Raw genomic sequence first — 21642 nt, 5'->3', positions numbered from 1 at the left:
ACGTTCACAGAGACAATGCTTGCATGTTTACCACGTTCACCGTCTTGGTGTGTTGGCATGCTAACATTTGCTAATTAGCACACAATACTAAGTATAGCTGAAGTGATCAATTTAGAGCTGATGATGTCGCTAGATGAAAAGTCTTGGGATGATATCGAGGACACAATAACCAGTTGCATTATCGAAAAAGAATTATGCTTCTTAGAAGTTGCTATATTTAATGAGCAATTACATTGTTATTCTTGTACAACTTAACACTCTTACGAAACACAGATGTACACCCATCAATTGTACAGTATGTAAAATGTATCACAACATGTCTGAGGAATGTGATCTTTCAAAGTCCAAAGGCAGTTTTTTTCTTTTTTCTTTACACAGTATTTACAGATCTCAGCTGAACTAACAGCGTCTGGACGTGGCAGACAGATGTACACGTCATCTTTAAGTTTGAGTCTTTTTGTGTGGATTTGATGGGGGGGATTGGATTCCCAGCATCTGGCCTGGAAAAGGACTGAAGGTTCAATCCAAGTTCCAACCTGCTGGTTTCATCATGTTAAAAAGGCCACTGGCCCAGACCTTCTATGTTCTGTTGCATGTACAGAACGACATAAACAGCTTATAGACAAGTGCTATAAGGAATTACCGAAACACACATAAACACAAATATCTCCTGGGCCACAGTAAATTAGCATACTGTGTTAAGGTAGTGGTACCACAACTTCAGTAAGGAAACTTGATCTTAATAATTGAAGTTTTTAAACTCAGTTGCTCGATTGGGTCATAATAAGTCAATATCTTTTCGATTCAACTACCACTGAAAGTCCACAGTAGGTCAAATGGGATGATAATCAGTTCAACTATATTATTCAATAATATCATAGTAAGTCAGCGTGCTGGGGTAACTGCAGTGATGATGTGTCTTTGGGGAAGTGGGAGAAAGCCCATGCACAAGTAAACATCCACTGCCACCCATCTATCTGTCAACATGGATCCTGCTAATGTAACATCAATGTTAAGTACTAAATCACATCAGGTGAAAAATCTGAAATCTAATAACTGTCTTGGCAGGTCAAGCACCTTATAGAGTTCACAGTGGCATTCATTCCCAGAGATGAGAACATTTCCAAAGCAACAAGCTCAACAGAGGCTCGGGGTGCTCGGAGACCAAAGGAGACAGGTGTACATTAAAAACCTGAAGAACAGCCTGTCAACATGTGTTGAAATGATGCAGCTTAATCTTTTGAGAGAGAGTCAGCCTTTCGGTCCAGCTGACAGCCACAAACTTCCCATCATCCTCCTGTTACTCCTGTGCTGTAAATATTGCTGGGAAAGATGAGTGTTGTGTGGATAACCTCTCTAATATCAATATGAAGGCACCTGCAGTATCTCTCAGGAGAGGCATGACATAATAAAAAAGAGAGGGATGTAAAGTAAAAAGGAAGGCCAGATACTGTGGCCTGGCAGAGATACAGACGGAAAAATACTCATCCACAGTAAACATGTGAGTAATTAGTGAGAGAGAGCTGAAGGTAGCAGCAGTAAAAGAGAAGTATTGCCAAGTGCAGAAACTGCTTGCATATTTACCTCATAAAAGTTATTACACAATCAAAATACCCGCACAAACCATTACACTATACCAACACATACATTTCATAAGGCACATCAGCTCAAGGATTTAGTTGAAGTCATAAAAGAAGAATATCTTGGAAGTGAAGCGGAAGAGTACAGATGGAGGTTCCTTCAGTGAGTAGAAGCGAGATGATGAGCTAAAGATCTGCATGAAAGAAGAGAAAAACTTGGCATACTGGTGAGGACAAAGGGGAGTACAGTACTACCAAACCAACAATAAACATTAGGCAACTTTAGGGCTTAACATGCTAATTCCCAAAGTATATCCATCAGCTTCTTTTATACTGGCGCTTCATCGCAGCCCCACTCAGGCTGCACTTGTTCAAGAACATGGACGAAATCATCTGCTCACCATCACCACAAACTGACCAAACTGTGATAAACTGTAACACAAAAAACTGGAAGTACAGGTTGATCTAAAAAGGGACTTCCTGGCTGACTGCACTGCTCAGTCAATGGCTTTGGAGGCAGTGAGGGGTTCAGTCTCTGAAGGGTCTTCCTGAGGAAACACCACATAACACACCTTCTGGCCCATGTATGTGACTCTTTCTGCAACACAAAAGACAACATGAGGAGTTTAATTAAAGGGATGAACTGCTAACATATCTAAATAAATATCAGTTAACACTGGACGGTGGCACAGGCCAACTCACCTACTAGCCTGTAGACCCATTTGGGTTTGTCCTTCCACCAAACACCCACAAAGTATACGGGGACTCCAGTCAGCATGATGACCATTCCCAGGCCACAAACCACTGGTTCAGAGTACAGACTGAAGCCCAGCAGCACAGCCCAAAATATCATGTAGCTGATGGGGATCAGCATGTTCACCTGCACAGGACAGACACAGACTCAATTCCACACAATCCTTTCTCTTTTCCAAAAAATTGCCACCTTGCATTAAATAAGATTAGAATTTTAAAATTTCTTCCATTTGAGACAGTTGCAAACCCACATAGTTTCTGTATGCAGTGTACTGTATCCAAGCAAAATTAATTAAAACGATTTAATACAAAATTATGAATAATTGTGACACACTCTGTGGGTGAGTGTGCTCCTCTGACACTGGGAGCAAACGTTTTATCGTTTCTGCAGCTTTTTTTACGACTGCGTTAGTTAGACTGTGAGAGTGATTTTGTTTGTTGTATGCACCGCACAATGCATCGCATTAAAGCCATTTAACCCAGTGAGTAGTTTTGCATAAGACTGGAGACAAACGGATGACTACAAAATACTTTTCAGTGCACTGACACCGCGGGAAAAGGCTCTTGATATTAAAGCAGGACTTTATTATCTCACATAGTCCAACGTGTGTGTGTGTGTGTGTGTGTGTGTGTGTGTGTGTGTGTGTGTGTGTGTGTGTGTGTGTGTGTGTGTGTGTGTGTGTGTGTGTGTGTGTGTGTGTGTGTATCAATTGTCTATGCTATGTGTTTTTCTGTTTGCCTCAATTGCCCCTGAGGGATGAACATGAAAGTAGACACCAGGTGGCGCCAAAGTACTGTCCATATCCATGACGGCGACCATAAGTGACAAACTACCAGCAAGTCACATCTGACTATATGCAATGGCCCATTAATTGTCCTGTTAACAGCTTTGTGGCCACTTTGGCTGCTGAGTTAATGTTTGGTTTCATGGCTGCTGCTCAGCTGAGGTGATAAAACTTAAAATATTAATCTGTTCCTAGCGGATGGAGCCTTATGAAGCTCGGGGCTTTCTTCGCATTTGTGCTGAAAAAAAGATTCAAAGCTTCGGGGGTTCAAATGCAGCAAGCACAGTGACATCTGGTGTCTTGCAAAACTGAGCCGTCTAAGACTGGGGCCTAAGCTTATATACATTATCCCTACACTTTGATACAGTATACTAATCTAGACAGAGTGGTGTTTTATCCTCCAGTAGGAAATTGTCTTTGACCGAGAAAACATAACAGGCACAGTTTTGTAGGGGTGCCATAATTACAAAGTCTATTATAACTTACTTACTGCAACTTCTTGAGGCAGCCATTTTGTACTCTTTGCTGAGTATACATCATCTGATCTACTACGCAGTCCAGTATACAACTTCTACAGTGTGATGTAGAAACTTGAAGCCTCCAGTGCACATCCACTGAGAATGGACTTTACAGTGAAGGAGGAGCAGGAAAACTTCAGAAATGAGCTAAATGAGCATATTCATAGATTCTGGAATTTGTAATGAGGTGCAGATGCCTTTTAGGATTTTAGGTGGATATTATACATATCAAACATATCAGACACACATCAAAGCACACACTATATATATATATATATATATATATATATATATGTCTTGATATATGTCTGACGGGGATCTTTAAATATTATTCCTACTGTGGATTCTGGGTTCTGTACCTTGATGGGTCTGGCCAGGTTGGGTCTCTTCTTGCGGAGGTAGAGGAGGCCGGCAATGGTTACACCATAAGACAGATAGTTGATGAAGGACACATAGTTGATCAGGTTGTGTGTCTCTCCAATGCACAGGATGAATATGGTGGCAATGCACTGTGGGAGATGAATGCAGGTTCAGAGGTCAAATGTATGAACTAACTGAAAATAATGCCAAATGATACAATATTAATATTCAAAAATAATCTGTGCGTGTGGCGACTGCTTCTCCTGTGAGGCTGGACAGAGTAGACAAAGCTGTGAGCGCAGTACTCACACAGACCAGCAGGGCGGGGATTGGAGTGCAGTTCTTTAGGTGGATCATAGCCAGCAGGTAGGGCAGGTGACCCTCTCTGGCTCCCGAGAAACACAACCTACAGATAGACAGACACAGACACAGACTTGTACGTGTGTATGTTCATCTTAACACAGGGTCGACGCCACTGTTTATTTATTCTGAGGACATATTTGACAAAGGAAGGTGAGTGTGTTCTACCTGGAGGAGGTGAACAGATATCCATTGATTCCTCCAAAGGTGGACAGTGCTACAGAGATCGGCATCACCCAGGAAAACATCCCCAGCAGCTTTTCCCCGAATGTCTGGAACAACACAACATCTGATGGATCAGATTATTGACTTTTACTGAGTGACTGACTTATTGATTTATTTAGTCAGTCCGTAACAGTAAGATGTTAAATTATTAATTTCAGTGAAAGGTGCGTTGTACGTTTTGAACACCCTGCATAGCTATATCAGACTGTTGCTGCACAGGCGTTTGTTTATGGGATAGAAAACTGGTGTTTTTAGTCCCTTTTAGGTGTTTTAAAAATTTGAATAATGACGGCCTTATCCTCTAATGTACCAGGACACTGCTTGTATTTCAAGTACTTCAAAAGGAAAGTAATCAAAAACTGAACTCATGACTGTTTCCCAGTTTTCCCCCTGGGATCATGCAACAAACTTTAATCTTATTGGCTGATTGATTAATTGGTTGGTTGAGGTCTGTCTCATGCTAGGATCCTCAGCTTCAGCAGACTTAGTCTTAGACAGAATATGTTTTCAGACAACTGAGACTCTTGTTGAACAGTATGTAAACGAGCTCCCATATAAATCATCCATTCATGGAGCTGGAGAGCTGCTCACCACTGCCACAGCGTTGGAGGCCAGCAGCTCCTCAGGGGTCATGGAGGAGAAGTAAGCGATGTTGGTCATGGTGTAGACAAGTGTCACCAGTGGGATGGAAATGTAAATGGCAAGGGGCAGGTTCCTAATGCAAATAATGATAAAAGTATTGGCGGTAATTCAGATGTTGGTGTACCAGCATTACAAAACTTGAGTTTCTGCAGGTTATACACAGCAATAACAACACTAAAGTGACTGAGGTGTACATTTAGATTGATATACTTTAGTGTCAGTTGTTTATACGGAAACTGTAGAGCTGTGAAATGCTATCTGTGCATGTACGTGACGTACTTGCGTGGCTCCACGATCTCCTCTGTGACATAGTTGAGGAAATTCCAGCCGCTGTAGGCGAAGGAGGCCTGAAGGAAGGCCAGCGCTATCTGTCCCACTGAGGGGTCCTGGCTGAATTCAAAGGCCACACTGGGCCTTAGGGCATCATAGTGACCTGGACCAGGTGAGAGGAAAGGATGTGTGTCAAAATTGTTTCATGGCCTAGTCCAATAAGTGCATATACAATATCACTTATATATAAAAAAATAATAAATAACTTGTTCTCTAATGAAGATACAATCAAATCTGTGATTAAGCAATCAGTGTACTATATCTAAATATGCATAATTCATTCCAAACCAGAAATTACTGTCATGTTGAGGATTTCATCTCACCAGAATGTGTGTGCGTGTGTGTGTGCGTGTTTGTGTTTACCTCTACAGATTTGGACAAGTCCTACCACGATGATGAGTGCCAGAGCAAGGAGTTTTGCTACGGTGAAAACATCCTGGATCCTTGTCGCCCAGCGCACACTGGAGCAATTCACCCAGGTCAGGAATACTGCATACATTTAAAAAATAAAAATAAAAAACCACACACACACACACACTTAAAATATTTTAAAATGATCATGTGTCTAACAGGCTTTGCCTTATAAATGCAGGGTTTTCTCACAGTGCAGTGTAATAGATGAGTAGAACCTCCACTATATAAAAGTAGCATTTTTTTACCAGCTGGGTACAGTTTTACAATGACAAATTGAAAAATACATGGATACACAATCACACAAACTTTAAATAATCTCCCTTTAATGTTTCCTTTTATTAAGGTAATTATTACCCTTTTAAAAAATCATAATGGATGCAATGCATCAGAATCCAAACTCCATTATCCTGCACTGACAGAGCATTGCAATGTGGAAATGTTATGAGACCTTCAACACATTGTATAGTGTTTCTAATTATGCCCACATTCAATCTACATACACAAGCATCAGTATATTTTTTACAATGACAATTCACAGTGACTATATGTGTCTTGCCTCTTTCATATGTATGTTAAAGGTTAAGGTGTGTACATTGTCTCACTGACTGCACATTCCTCTCTTGTCAGCACACAGAAGCAAAAGACAGACCATCTTTCCTGACAAAACAGATAGAAGTCTATGGAATTGAACACTTCCTACTTCCCATTTCCTACTTGCATTGTGTGTGTGTGTGTGTGTGTGTGTGTGTGTGTGTGTGTGTGTGCCCCTGCTCCCCACACCACAGCCTCAGCCATTGACCTTCACACTGACCCTCAGTATTGCGTGTTTGCGAGTGCCACAATAACAAGGGTTGGCCAAATTCCAAGTGAGCCAATCTGGACAAGTGCAAGTGGCTCTCCAGTTGCCCTGAAACTGAAGTGCGGGCTTACAAGAGAGAGGTAAACCCAGTAGGAAGTGTGAGTCCTGCTACCAGTACAGAGAAAGAAAGACAGAGAGAAAACAAGTGTAGTTGTACTTTTCTTGCACTGCTTTTGAAATGCTGTCAGCAGGGGCATCAGCATAGCTTTAGGGTGAGTGGTGGGACAGCAGGATGCAACAAAAGAATGAACAGAGCCCCGCAAGTTAAGCCTGGGTCACACTACTAAAAGGGTGTGGTATTCTAACTGACTCGCAGCCTTTGCTTCATATATGCTGTATAATATACTGTGTGCTGTACAATGCCTGATGTCCTGATGCTATAGGTTTCTTTCAGACATGCAGCCCTTACATAAATGTAAAGCCAATTTCCTGGTCTCATGTTTCAGTAATGAAATCTAAACCTCACTACGAACCTACAGACAGACAACCACAACCACCTTCAAAGTACTCATGATTATGAAGTAATCTGATAAACCCTGATTTAAAATCTATAAAAATGTTCTTAGATTTATACTTGAACTAAGCCTTAAAACCATTTCTAATGGTGTGCTTGTGTTTAATTCATAAAAGATAAAGAGCATAAACAAAACTTGCTTAAACACATCCAAGTCCATTTGTAACTTACACACCTGTGATCTAGAAATCTCAAACGGCACCGGCTTAAATAATGCTTGCACAAATGAGGATTTAGACAGGAATAGACATGGACCAAAAGACCCTGTCTTTTATACTGACCATTGCTTGTGTTTAATGTGCACTCAGGATAGTGTGGGACTCCAAGAAAACAAAAACAGCTACAGATTAGGACTCAGTTTAGGCCATAGGGTGTGTGTAATTAACATTGTCTATCCGTCTTTCTTTGTCCCTCCTGTAGTTTTCTGCAGGTGTCTCATTCTCTTCATATTTCTCTATATTTCTCAATTTCTCTTCTTTTACACACAAACACACTCTGTTGCAGTAATAGCACAGCAGTGTGTGTGTGTGTGTGTGTGTGTGTGTGTGTGTGTGTGTGTGTGTGTGTGTGTGTGTGTGTGTGTGTGTGTGTGTGAGAAAGGAAATACGGGTGGGGGGTGTTATCGACCATCCATCACCGGGGCAAGGTTCCCCTCCCAGCACAGAAATCTGAACAAACTGCTTCCGCTGGCGCAGGAACACACACATACACACACATACACACACGTGTGAATTTTTGGCAGGAGGTTTTGGTGGCACCGGGCAGAGCTTTCTCTCTCCCTACAACACCGCTGTGTTTTATAGTCAGTTACCCTAGGGATGTTACATGCATTTCCGTTTCTGTGTCTCCCCCCTCCCTGTGTTAACCCTGACAGGAAGGAGGTGCCAGTGGGCTTTGAATGTGACAGCACAGGTAAATCTGTGTCCTGCTGTCACAGTTTCCATTGAATGCTGCCTCAGCACTAGAATACTAAACTAATTACTGCTTTTACTCTTAATGGATTCTGAACCTAACTTTGTGGAGATTTATCAGGGGGCTTTAACCTCAGGAACGCCTCCTCTTGGTCCAGGATCTGGTCACTGGAGTCACTGAGCTGGCAATAACCCCCCCCAAGTCCTGTCTATGCGCCACAAGGTATCTGACACCAGAATCCCTCCAGACTACAGTAAATCTACAGGATTTAGTCTGTTTAGTCTAAATGCAGACACATGCCGACAACTAACACAGTACAGTCAGTGATGTAGTGTTAGGGCTAGATAAAAGGAAGGGTGCACTCAGCCGTCACTGGTCATTTTTCTTTATTTAACTCCCATTCAGGCTTAAACTCTCCTTTTTAAAAGAGACCTAGCTAAGAGGGCAACAACACAGACTGTTACAGACAGATGGGGGAGCACATAATTATACATGTCAAGAGGAAAGGTTAGATTGGTTTTGTTTTAGCATAGCTTTTGTATATTTACATTTTTTCTCATGGATTTTCAATTTCACAAACAGATTCTTATTTAACTATCTTTAAGATGATAATCTTAAAAGATAAAGAACAAATATAACAACTTGGTTAGACTAACAGTCTTTTGAATTGTGTGCTTCCTCTTGGGCGTGAACTAAAACCGGAATGCCAGCTCTCTGCAACATCAGAAAATTATAAGTAACAATAACATGTTTTTCCCCATAATGTATCTTTCACAGAGCTGTGTGCAGACATGTCTGAAGATGAATTCAGACACTGCAAAATTAGCAGGTTTGTTATTACTGTGGTACATTAGCATTTTATCGTATTTACTCTTTAAAAGATGAGATGCGACTTGTTTTAATGATAGAGCAAAGTTGCTGAAGGGATCGGACGAATAAGTGCATTATGTGATGATCTCTTTATCCCACGAGTCATCCATATCCTTACCACTTTTTTCTCAGATTTTTCCATCTGCAGAGCAGTTGTAGCTGTCTGATCATGATCCCTCATTCAAACTATAAAGTAAGGGGGGGATCTGTGGAAGTCTAGGAGTGCCACAATTAAATTGAAATCACTCAAATGCAATTTGCGCATGATGTCTCCATTTATTCTTAGCCTGCATTCTCTGCACTGCTTCATTCACTTGTGTATACGCTGTGCCTATTTGTATCGTTGTTCTCTCTTTTCCAAACGCTCATAAAAGCAGACACGATTTAAGGCACAGAGGACTTAAATGATACCTAGTGTTCCTCTGTAGGGCATTCAGCTTCTGGCAGCAGTTCAGTTGGGAAACAAAAAAGAAAAGGCATTTTATTTAAATAATGGAATGATTTATTAGGCTTGTTATGTTAAAGTCATCCATCAAAGCAAGCAGGAGAGACATAACGGCTGGAACATACTACTACTTTTTCTCTTTCTACTACTGCTGCACCACCACACGGATGACACACACGGATGACACACACACACACACACACACACACACACACACACACACACACACACACACACACACACACACACACACACACACACACACACACACACACACACACACACACACACACACACACACACACACACACACACACACACACTAAAACTGGCTCCCTGCTGCGCTGGAATGAACAACAGAAGCTGCTATTGCTGCTCTACAGTAAAACTGAAAATCAGGGTGTATGTCTCTCCTGCTTTGAAAAAAACCCCATTACATTTCTAGTAATTGTCGGCTATAATGTGAAATGAACAATGCTTGGTTCAGTGACCCTGTTACTGTCTTTTACATTTTAAAGAAATAAGACATTTATTCTAATGGTCATTGCTTTAAAATGTACTGTTTCAGCTTTCTATCCAGTAAAAGTGATTAATATTTGACTACATAAAGTTGGGTTACATAGTAAATCTTCTCAAATGGACGTACTAGGCGCATGACAGTGCTGCTGTGGGATTTCCAGTGCTTCTATTCTTAGAAGAAAACAACCAGCCCACAACTGGACCTGTCTGGTTTACACTCTCACACACACACACACACACCTGGGTCACTTGTGACATTCTGCAGGGGAGCTGGGAACATATCTAGGCTGACTCACATTCATAAACCCTTCACCAAGAAAAGTTCAGTTGACATAACAGCGGCCTTAATAAGACTCAGTGGGGCAGAACAACATTTAATCCGGTTAAGCTCACTGAGGGTTTCAGAAAACACCGTCCACCAAGTGCTGAGAACTGTTGACAATTTATCCCTAGCAGCCTAGACACTTAAGAAACAGTATAGATCAGTATAAAGTCCTAAAGTGACGTAATACTTATCTCCAGTTTTGCTAGTTTCTTTTGTGGACATTAGGATCAACTTGACAAGCTTTCACCTCTGTGGGTCAGTTTGTGGTTCATGTCCCTGAATTTGTCTAGAAGAGCACTGATGATGAACACCACTGCAGAGCACACACACATACAGAGTGTAAAACAATGCATGGCTTTTGAATCAAAAATATCCATCCTCTTCTCACAGTAAAGGCTGTAGGTGGAGGTCCTCATACATACGTTCCTACATTTGCGATTATGGCATATACACCTAACTAGAAGTTTATCATTTACACCAGCGACTTGTCTCACTTCCACGCATCTGAATTCAGTGTATGAGTGTGATGGAGCTGTATTGTAAAAACATATTAAACTTAACCATCAATTTCATCATCCAAGATTCTTGCAGGGTTCAGGAACATCTTCTCAATCCGTGTTCAGGACGCAGAAAGGAACCTGACCCTTTCCCTGCTCACAAGATGCGAGTAAAGTTTCAGCCGTAAATTGAAGCTTATATAACTGCTCATGACAGATGACTATAATGTCACTGTGACTGTAGGTCTAAAGTGTGATGCTGTGGACCAGAGGGGAGGAGGGGGGGCGGTACCAAGCAGCCAATAGGAACATCATAAACCGCTAACCAGAATGTCAACTGGCCAATGGGATCCCCCATCATTGATGCGCAAGGTGTCCTGCCCATTTCCTGTTTCCATGGTGCTCGGTGACAGGAGCGTCACGGTAACCACTGTGAAACAATGCACAATGGCGTAGACACACCCTCTCATTAGCGGCGTCAACAAAGGCTGGCACCATTATACAGTCTGACACTGATACTGACAAACAAACACACAGGCACACACATGTGCAGAGAAACACACACACACACACACACACACACACACACACACACACACACACAAACACACACAAACACACACAGAGAGAGAGCAGGCCCCTGGCCTAACTAGGCAGCAGTTGTGTCGCCAAAAATAGTGGAGGTACACCCGCGTGCTCTGTACATACTAACCCCAGCCTGACACATGCACACACACTCTCACGCACAGATACCCATCCCTCTCCTGTCTATACCCCCAGTTCTCCATCCAGTTCAGACAAGACCAAACTGGCTGGCTCGTCGACCAGATACATGCACACGCCGCTTCTGCCACTGGCTATTTTAAATACAGATTGCTGTACTCCAACATTGCAAGGAAAGGCGCTGATCAGATTAGAAGCTTGAAGTAGAGCACAGTGCTTCATAAGGAATTATCAAATGACAATGACAGCTGTCAGCACACCGTGAACTATCACAAAACCATAATATCTTCAAGCCATGAGATCAAAGTGTCTGGATTTGGTTTGCAAAGTTTGTTCTACCCTCCCTTGCTTTTTACATTCATAGAGCGTCTTCCAACCTATTCGCCACTTACTCTCACATTGGTCAGTGGATGCAGGTTTATCCTGCTGAATGGACAGATTTGTCGAGGCAGGACCTACTGCTTCTTGCTCTCATTTGGTTTTGCAACACTTAATTATGATCTGCCATCATTCAATGCTTAATTCTTTAATGGATTTTAAGTGTGCTGACCCTAAATTCAGGTTGTTATGTTAATCTAGGAACGTCTGCTCTGATGTTTACCTCACTGGGAGTCACTCTGGGTCATACAGTCAGATGACCTAAAAGGTCTGAAGTGTGATACTTGGAACCGGGATGTCACGATGACTGCGGTAGAGGCCAGAGCGGCAGCAAGCAGCCAACAGGAATTTAAAACAGTCAGTCACACTATCAATACACCAATGGGATCCTCTGAACCTGATTTCTAAAAAAGGTGTCAAATCCACTTTTTCCAGACAGGCCCCAAACAGACACATAAACTCCAAATCACCTGTCAGACTTTCATGAGCCAATCAACCTGAAAAACCTGGTCAACATTCCAGCCACCAACCAGCTTGTCAATTTTGTTCACGCCAACAAGAGACAATTCTTCACATCATCCCAAAAATGTAAAAGGGTTTTTCTGTGCTGAACAGTTTTTGGTGTAAAGGAATGGTTCAACAATTTATTTGCTTTCTAAGTTAGAGAAGAAGATGAATAACTACTCTCATTATCGGTCTTTTAAATATGAAACCACCACCAGGACATGGTTAGCTTAGCATAGCATAAACACTGGAAAGAGTCGAAAACAACTAGCCTGGCTCCTTCACAAAATGTTGCATTCCTGTAAAATAACTACTTGGTTATTTGCTCTTTAGGAAGTCAATAACTCCCCAACCACACATGTAAATGAGTGTGTGCAATACAAATTTCATATACATTATATCAACCAAAAGTGCCCAACCCATTACCAACATTGAAGTTAATGTGAACACACTGACAGAGTCACCATGTGTACTGCCTGGGCTAAATGACGTTGATCGCCACTTCTTCATACAGTTTTAGACATCAGTGAGTTAAGCAATATTTTATCGTGTTTGTTGTGCTTCCCATCACACAATAGTGATTGAACGTACAGCCAATTAATAAAAGCTTTTACATTTACTTTTTCTAATGCTGTATTCCTGAAGTGGAAGGTCAGACATTCCCGTCTGCCAGGTCGAATTACATTGCATTGTAGTGGCACAGCTCTTCTCTAACATGCATGTTGCATTGAGTTTACAGTGAGTAATGCCATGTTGATGCAGCACAAGACGACTGACTGCATTTTAGAAACCTGACAGGCAAGGACTTTCTGCCAAGGGTTGTTACTTGAAATTCATTCTGTGGCATCTGACTTTATATTTAATGAAAATAAGCATCTCTCTCTTAGCCTCTGCACCTGGAAAAATCCTCCACATGTGTTTTGAGTTTACGGTTTGTTTGAGATGAACAGGAGACCCATGTGGTTAGTATTAACAGCAGAAGTTACCCTGGCTGAACAAAAAGAAAATAAGCACCACCTATAGAAACTTCATCAACAGAAAATCAAACAACTTCTAGTTTGGGATTCACATCGCTGGGAAGCACAGTTCAGAAACAACATAGCAAAGTACCAAATATAGACTAAACAAAAGAACATGGTTAAAAAGGACTTTGAGCGGGCTTTGGGCTGTTAGTGACTCACAGATACAGATGGTGGCAAGGAGTCTGGTAGCAATGAACGGAGGCAGGCAGTTTGGAAAGGCCGGCTGCAAGACGTAATTGGAGAAGGTGAGAGCGATGACAGCCAGCGTGGTTGGATACATGATGAGCACGGCACTCCATAACAACAGGAAGCTGCAGGACGAACAGACAAAAACACACAGCATTTTGTATGTGAGAGTAAACAGTTCCTTTGGTGGCATTTTTTTAAACTCGAGTTTAATATGGAGATATATGTACATATGCATGATTTTGTATTTCCTATATGTGTGAAACATAGGAAAATAATAAGCAGATTAACTGATAATGAAAATAATCAGTAGTTGCAGCCCTAGTGCTGGCCATATTTAATGTTATCTGAGGAGGAGAACAGAACTCAGTGATAGAGTAATGTACTTAATGAGGGATGTACGACCACAAAGAAGGGAGAGAGTGTGTCGTTAAATGGGGGAGATGTGGTAGTTCTGAAGGGTGTGGTGGACAGCGCTTCAGACGTGTTGCTACATTATTATTGTAGCACCTAACTGTCACCCAATGAAAAGTGGTGGAAAAAAATATTTCGAGCATTGAGAATGCCTTTCTAATTCATTGCACAAACTGCAGTTGAATGGATGTGAACCATTTGAGAGAGCGGCATGAGGGTTAAGCCTATGTTTCTGCTTTTAATTTACAGATGCATATATTTCTGTATTAGCTCTTGTTTGGTTCTTTTAAGGCAGCACCAGTGTTTCTTTGACCTGCTTTACACGTGGAAATGAATGAGCTAAACAAAGCCACAAAAGGACTAAACTAGGACCGCCACAAGCATGCAGACTACAGGGCATGTTTGACCTTCTCATACTTACAGTACTGCTCTATGATCAGCTGACATGTCACGTGACCACATGACAGTCACAGGACCTTCAGAGCTGATTGGTTCCAGACAGGCAGCTGTATTAAACCAACCCTTTTGTGTACAGACCCTAGACTATTATTCCACTCTAGGTTGGTAATTGCTGGGAACCAAAACAGTCAACATGAATTGTCTCAAATAAAACCCAACTGCTGTTGTAGTGTAGGCACAGCAGTGATAAACAACAGTACTTACCCCACTAGGCCTCCAAAGATTTCGGTCACATACGAATAGTCTCCTCCAGACTTTGGGATCGTGACGCCAAGTTCAGCATAGCACATGGACCCAAGGGCACAGATCCCTCCTCCACAAACCCATACGATGAGTGACAGCCCCACTGAACCTGCATGCTCCAACACTCCTTTAGGTGAAATGAATATCCCAGACCCAATGATGTTCCCTACAGAGATGAGCAAAGGTTCAGGTTATTTACACTTGCTTTTAGGTAATTCAATATTTAAGTACTATTACACATTTCAATTTTCATGTTTGTTTCTGGTTTGTCTTGGCAAAGGACCGATGTGTAGGATTCAGCGGCATCTAGTGGTGCAGTTGCAGATTGCAACCAGTAGAATATAGCAAAAAACACAAAAGGGCCTATCTAGAGCCAGTGTTTGGTCCATTCTGGGCTACTGTAGACACATGGCGGACTCTGTAGGCGAGGATCCGCTCCTAACAAAAACACAATAAATCTTATTTTCAGGTGATTAACTAATGAAAACATGTATTCTAGTCCACTCCTGCCCATAGATCCTCCTTTAAGTAATGAATTGTTTTGTCTGAGGCTTGTCAATCCCCTTAATTACTCAAATGTCCATATACAGGTTTTTGAGACACTGAAAACAAAACTGGCTTGTATAAAAAACACAGCATCCATATATCCCTAGAGGCTTATTAAAACAGCCAAACCATTCAAATTTTAATCAAATCTTTGGGGATTCCCCTCAACTGACTCTTCTAATCTCCAAAGAACCTTATCATCAACATCATGTCTGTCTTGTGGTGTACCGGATGTGTAATATGTTTAAGTTTTTTGGACTATTATTTTGTATATTGTAAGTATTTGGATGACTTTTAATTAAAAAAAAAAAAATTTAACTAAAGAATAGGTGTTAAACCTAGATACACAGAAGCCAAGGGTCAGAGTTAAAAGCACCAACAGTAGATATTGCAACTGTTTTACGTTGAATTCTGGAAGACACAGAAGTGTGGTGGTAACAAAGAGGATACAGCTGGAAAGAACAATATTAACAAAGACCAAAACTTTAACACACAGGGAAGAGGAAAAATGTCAAATTCTTAAATCTCTCCCTTCACTTTAAATTTGCTAAACAACAACTTTTGGCATTATAGTCATTATTTGGTAATGAGTGTAACTTGATGTAGGGATGTTTTACAGACATGACTGCATACATCAGCAGGTTAAAGCTCTCTTCTGTCCCCTCAGTGTCGTGTTTCATTAAAGAAAAACACAATTTGACTACAGGCCTCTTCTTTGATTTATTTTTCTGTTTCTGTAGTCAGATGATTGCATGAGTATAAAACAGTAAATTGGCTCATACATCAAACTGACAAAAAGAGACAACAATTATTCTTGGGCTGCTGCACAGAAACCCTCAATCAAATCATCTACACAACCATCCTCCCAAAAAAACCCCAAAATGTGTGATTAGCTTTTAACATAAAAAATCAATCACAGTTACAGTTGAATTTTAACATTGCTGTTACATGCTAGCATCATGTCTGTGGTTGTTGCACTGCAATTGATTTGTGTTAGCATGAGTCTTGTTTTACTATGGAGAGAACAAAGACATTAAACCACATGGCAGCATCTATGATGCTGCGGGCTGCTCAGATTGTGGATGATGGACAAAAAAACATGTGCTAACGATGTCAAGAATCCCTGATTAGCATTGCTGCACTGGCATAAAAGTTCAAGATGTGATGCCCCGATTAAAAAAAGTGTGCATCAGATACAATTTTGGGTGAACTCATTTCTAACATCATTGCATTGGTATGAACTGATTTATTTTGATATAATTATTAGTAGAAGCCCTACCGTTATTATTTATAAAGTGATTATTTGTGACCAATAATTTGATATTCAAATTAATCTCTAAACTGTTTCTGAAGGCAGCTTAAGAAGAACCAAAGAAAATCAAATTATCTGTACCATAATGAATTGCAGCATCATATTATTTCACATCACATTGTATCGCGTTGAATTGCATTGTGCTCAATCAAACTGTGTCAAATCACACTGCATCGCAATAGGGTAAGTCATATCCCATTGGCAGCTTCTTATGGACCTTCAATTTATCGCTTTGGAATGCGTATTTCATTGGCCTCAGTGACGGAGATGCACATCCCTAATATGTACGTGTGTACTAAATTTTTAGAGAACATTAATTAAGTAATTAAGTAGCATGTCCCCAATTGGACAGAGAACCTCTCAGTCTTGTAACACTGGACCCTTCAATAGCTCACTGGTGTCCAGAACAGATAGAAAATGATTCCTGATGCATATAACAGTAGTTGTGGAAGGAAACCAGTAGTTTACTGCTTTCAAAATTGTTTGTCTAACTTTAATTAGACTGCTTGTATAATTTATTCTTTATGGAAAACAGTAGAAATTCAAGCACCACCTGTCCCACGTATGTAATGACACAACCTAGCTATATTTGGTAGAATGAACCAGTTATTCCAATTTGGCCTTGTGGTGTGGTAGAAACATGGCTCATTGAGGTCCTGGCTCAGCTGTCCCCCAAACAGGGATAAAAAGAAGTTCCCTGGTGGCACACTTTGCTATGGCACACCTAGAAGGGCACTCGGAAAGTGCAGAAGACCTCCACCATGCCAATGGTCCAGTTTTCTATGATATGCAAATATGCAAGCGCAACCAGTATATATGTCTGTATTACAATCAACCTTTCTCGCAATGGTAAGAGAGTGAAAAATAATAACGCGTCCGCCCCGTGATTTGGATCTGCTCCAAAATCTAACGGGTTCTTCTTTGGCCCATGCTACACCCTTCCACCAAGTTCCATGAAAATCCAGGCCAGTAGTTTTTGTGTAATCCTGCTGATACACAAACACAGCCCTGAAAACACAACCTCCTTGGCGGAGGTTACACGATGTCATGTGTTCAAATCCAGCCTGGCACAAAGAAAAGACAAAACAAACTAACACACAAAAAAAAAACAAGCAAACAGCAGCTGTCCAAGCAAAAACTGTTTTTCTCCTCTTTGGAGAACTTTGGGGACAAATGGAGTCTTCACAAGAAATTTGCTGTCCACTGTAAACATTTTATCAGTTCAAACCCAGTGAGGCACGCCATCGCAGCTTTCGCCGTTAGAGCTGCCTAATGATGACGGGGAGAGAGGACGTCTGAGCAGTGCATTTATCACTGTCAGATTTGATTGTGGAGGCTGTGGTGAGATGCAGAGCTGTTACATAACGCCTATGTTGTGTTTGTTATGTCATAAAGTTTGGCATCACAGCTGAAAGCGTGAATCAGAGTCCTACTGACCCTCGCAGCCTCCATGCACTTGAGCTGAGAAATGACTCCTCAGAAATCACCATTTTATTCAAATCATGACAGAGAGTTAGGACTTATCCTACCAGTGCAGACAAGCATGGAGCATAACCGACTCATACTGCCTGAGGGGAAAATATCTGCAGGTGGAGGTGGGGCTGGGACAATGTGGAAATAGTGGTAACTGTCATATTTACATTGTCTACTTTTATATTGTTTATTTGCTTTAGTGTCCAGCCCCTAGGTGTAGGCAGTACTGCACACAGTGTCCACCTTACTAGAGAGGGGCGTTATATGTGAGTAGGCTGTATCTGGTGGGTAGTAGTGTGACTCATGTTGTATGTGTGTACTAGCTTCACAGGCTTCACTCCATCTGTGCTTCGCAGAAAAGGCCTGGTAAGTGGTCGGAGTGATCTCAGCACCCATTTCACACTCACGATATTAAATTAGACAAAGTATATAACCCTTGGAGCTCGGATATACTGTAAAGCATAATCTGAGCTGTGGGTGTACTTTGAGAGTTTAGCGAAGGATTTGTACAGCTACTGCTTGCCAAATGGACAAAATACTTAAATGGGCAGGCCAAAGAATGAGAATTCACTGTGACTGTATCAGTTTCTATCAAAGCATAGTAGACATGACCTTGCTTATAAAGATAAGCTATTAAAATGATAACATTAGTATTAAAAGTGCCACACTGACTCTATTGTTCTCTATTTATCAGTTGTTCTAGTAGGTTTGTGTCTGTTTGCTTAGTGAAATACCTTTCCATTTGATTTTAATTTTTATCACCCTAAATATGTAAAACACAAATCTGTGTAATCTGTGAGCTGCAGCCACAGGAGGTAATCAGCATGTTAAAAAAAACTACAGTGGAAACCACAGTATAAAACAGACTAGAAGGTCCAACATCTGTCTTCAACTTCCAGTCATGTTGGTTTCGTTCCCCTTTTACTTGAGGGGGTCCGCCTACTTGTGGTGTAGAAACTTAACATTTGGAGATCCCGCCTGCAGAGGTACACATGGGACTTAAGTCATGGCAGTACTGTTATGTTTTCACTGGCACACTCCTGATGCCCCATTACATGCAGCTTTCTAGCTGCATGTAATGCAAGCTTATGACTCTACTGCCCCTTGTGTATGACCACACAGAGGTGATTTACTGAGTCGGATGAATGACTGCTGAAAAACCTAGAAAACGACCTTGTACTTGACCTCTTTATCCATTCTCTCACTTATCTTCCCAATTCTGTGGTCCAGTGGTTCATCCTGCATGCGCTTGGCTCATGTTATAATCTTAATACTTTTGAAGAACCAGCCAACATTATTTATGAATGAAAAAGGACCAAAGCTGAATTTTGAGAAACTAACAACAATCCGTAGTGTACAATAACAAGAGGTGGGTTAAGCTATCTAAGTGATTTAAACAAAACCCAAGAACCGAACTTCTCACACAAAAATAACTTAATGACAACATTCATGTCGTGTCGTGAAGTCATTAGCCGCGCCTCCCCCTCCATCCCCCTCCCTCCCTCCCTCCAGAAATATAGAGGCTGGGGATATGAGTCCAATCAGAGGCTGCTTATCAGATGCCAGCTGGCGCTTGGGGGAACCCTCTGCGTTACTGGCAGATTCTAGCACATACTGTATAACCTGTTGACTTTACTGCTTCAGGTGGGGTTGTTTCCGAGACTGCATACTTTCAGCGCTATAGCTCTGTTCATAATGTACAGGAAAGCCGTGTGCAACAGCGCAGCTTCCTGTATTTAAACATACCCAGACTCACTATGACCGCACAACGTTAATGTCACGTATCACAGCACGAGTCTTTTGAGTAAGGGCGGTTTATCTGAGTTAGGGTGGTTTATAATAAGATGAACGCTCGCTTTGCCCAGTTGAGCACTGAAGCCCGAACCCCGGCAGTGATGCAGTGTGAATGCTCTACCTTCCTACAGAACCACATGGAGGCTGTGCTTTGACTGCATGCCTTTCAAGTTCAAAAAGATCCAGCCACGTAGGCATGTCCATGGTCAGATCATCCCGACTGATGCAACAGTTTCCACACAGAACTCTGCCAAAAGTCCGAACCGGACCTAGACATCGGAGATGGACCATCCGTGCGTAAAAGCGACTCTTTCTGCGCGTATCCTGGCGGTTTTGTGCCACATTCTGGCACAAAGACTGTTACACTATTTTTGAATTCTAAGCGTCCCCTACAGTGTGCTTACAGTAGATCAGGACTCGAACAAAACCTGACCCTTTCTGTGGCTGACTCCTATTGTGTGGCATGATATTGTTAAACACAGTGCAACAACTGCACATCCGCCACGTTACAATAGTTCTCCCACCAGCCGGCCGCTCAGACACGTTTCTTCACGCAACTTCTCTTTGTAGCCGAGCCGCTCTTCATGAATACACCATGTAAGACAAAAGTTGTCACACTCACCGATGATAATAGCGCAGGCGCTCAAAAGTCCAATTTCTTTTTTCAGGGTGACTCTGTCGCTCTTAGAGGAGTTTTTAACCTTCTTCTTTTCCTCGTTGTCCTCCATCGCCTCCGCCTTGCGAATGTGCTTCCTGCCCGCCTCGGTCCGGTCCAGATACTGTAGACTGAACCACGCTGCGCTCTCTGGGTTGCACTTATAATGTCCTACTGATGAACGGAGGAGGACGCGCGCCTGCGCACAAGCCACTACTGAACTTATCACCTTGTTTCAGGTAGACTGACTGAATCTAACACCTGAGGCTTGAAGAACTACACAGAGAATGTATGTAGGTATATGTAATCACAACAACCAGTAACAACAAAAAATAAATATATCCTCAGGACCTAAATCAGTTTGATGCTACATACTGTAAATGTGTAGCTGGAATATATTTCACCAAACTGTATAAACCTACAACTGTCAACTTATCACAATGTGTATATATGTACAGCATGTGTACAAATCCATTCTAACTATCAATATTATTATAATTATTTTATTTTTTGTGCTTTTGGACATGTGCAAACTCCTCAATTTTGCCACAGATACAAATAAATCTAAATAAAAATAAAAATAACAGCTTTTCCCTCCTGGGTGATAGTCCAGTTTTACATCTGGAAAAACAAGATTCAGGTGAGTCTGTTCTCCCTCAGGACTGCTGTAACTTGAGACTCAGCTCATTCTTTCAAAGTGGGGGAGGGTCAACAGTATACAGTACTGTTCAACACAGACGCCTTCGATCAGTCGAGATTATAAGATTACTTTAGCGTTCTGCTGACTGACAGTATTTCTGAACAAGACAACGAATATGAAAACAAAGATATTAGAACAAATGAATATACAGTCACATCAGCTGCTCTGTGAGGCTGTACACAGCGGTGCATGCTAACATGCTCACAGTGACGATGCTGACACTGACAGAGCAAAAAAGAGAGCCGGAGGAAGCCAAAAGTAATATCTGGACAACAGGCCTTTGTTTTGACAGGTTACAGTAGGAAAAGCACAGGTGTAACAAAAT

The 21642-nt window shown here is 41.5% G+C and overlaps 1 protein-coding gene across 1 annotated transcript; it reads right to left on the bottom strand.

Annotated features, from left to right (window-relative positions):
- Nucleotides 1–192: 192 nt before the first annotated feature.
- slc7a10a (solute carrier family 7 member 10a) lies at nt 193–20800 on the bottom strand. The gene is made up of 11 exons (XM_051380391.1): nt 20585–20800; nt 14799–15003; nt 13695–13846; nt 5917–6042; nt 5503–5656; nt 5173–5296; nt 4525–4628; nt 4306–4402; nt 3996–4145; nt 2283–2460; nt 193–2178 (listed from the first exon to the last, which is right to left on the bottom strand). Exons 1-11 carry the CDS (start codon nt 20688–20690, stop codon nt 2078–2080), a joined length of 1497 nt encoding a protein of 498 aa, XP_051236351.1. The 5' UTR covers nt 20691–20800; the 3' UTR covers nt 193–2077.
- Between the last annotated feature and the right edge of the window lie 842 nt (nt 20801–21642).

Source organism: Dicentrarchus labrax, unplaced genomic scaffold, assembly GCF_905237075.1.
Source record: "Dicentrarchus labrax unplaced genomic scaffold, dlabrax2021, whole genome shotgun sequence".
Taxonomy (NCBI): domain Eukaryota; kingdom Metazoa; phylum Chordata; class Actinopteri; family Moronidae; genus Dicentrarchus; species Dicentrarchus labrax.
The sequence above is the reverse complement of the archived record's forward strand: the minus strand, read 5'-3'. Positions and strand labels throughout refer to the sequence as shown.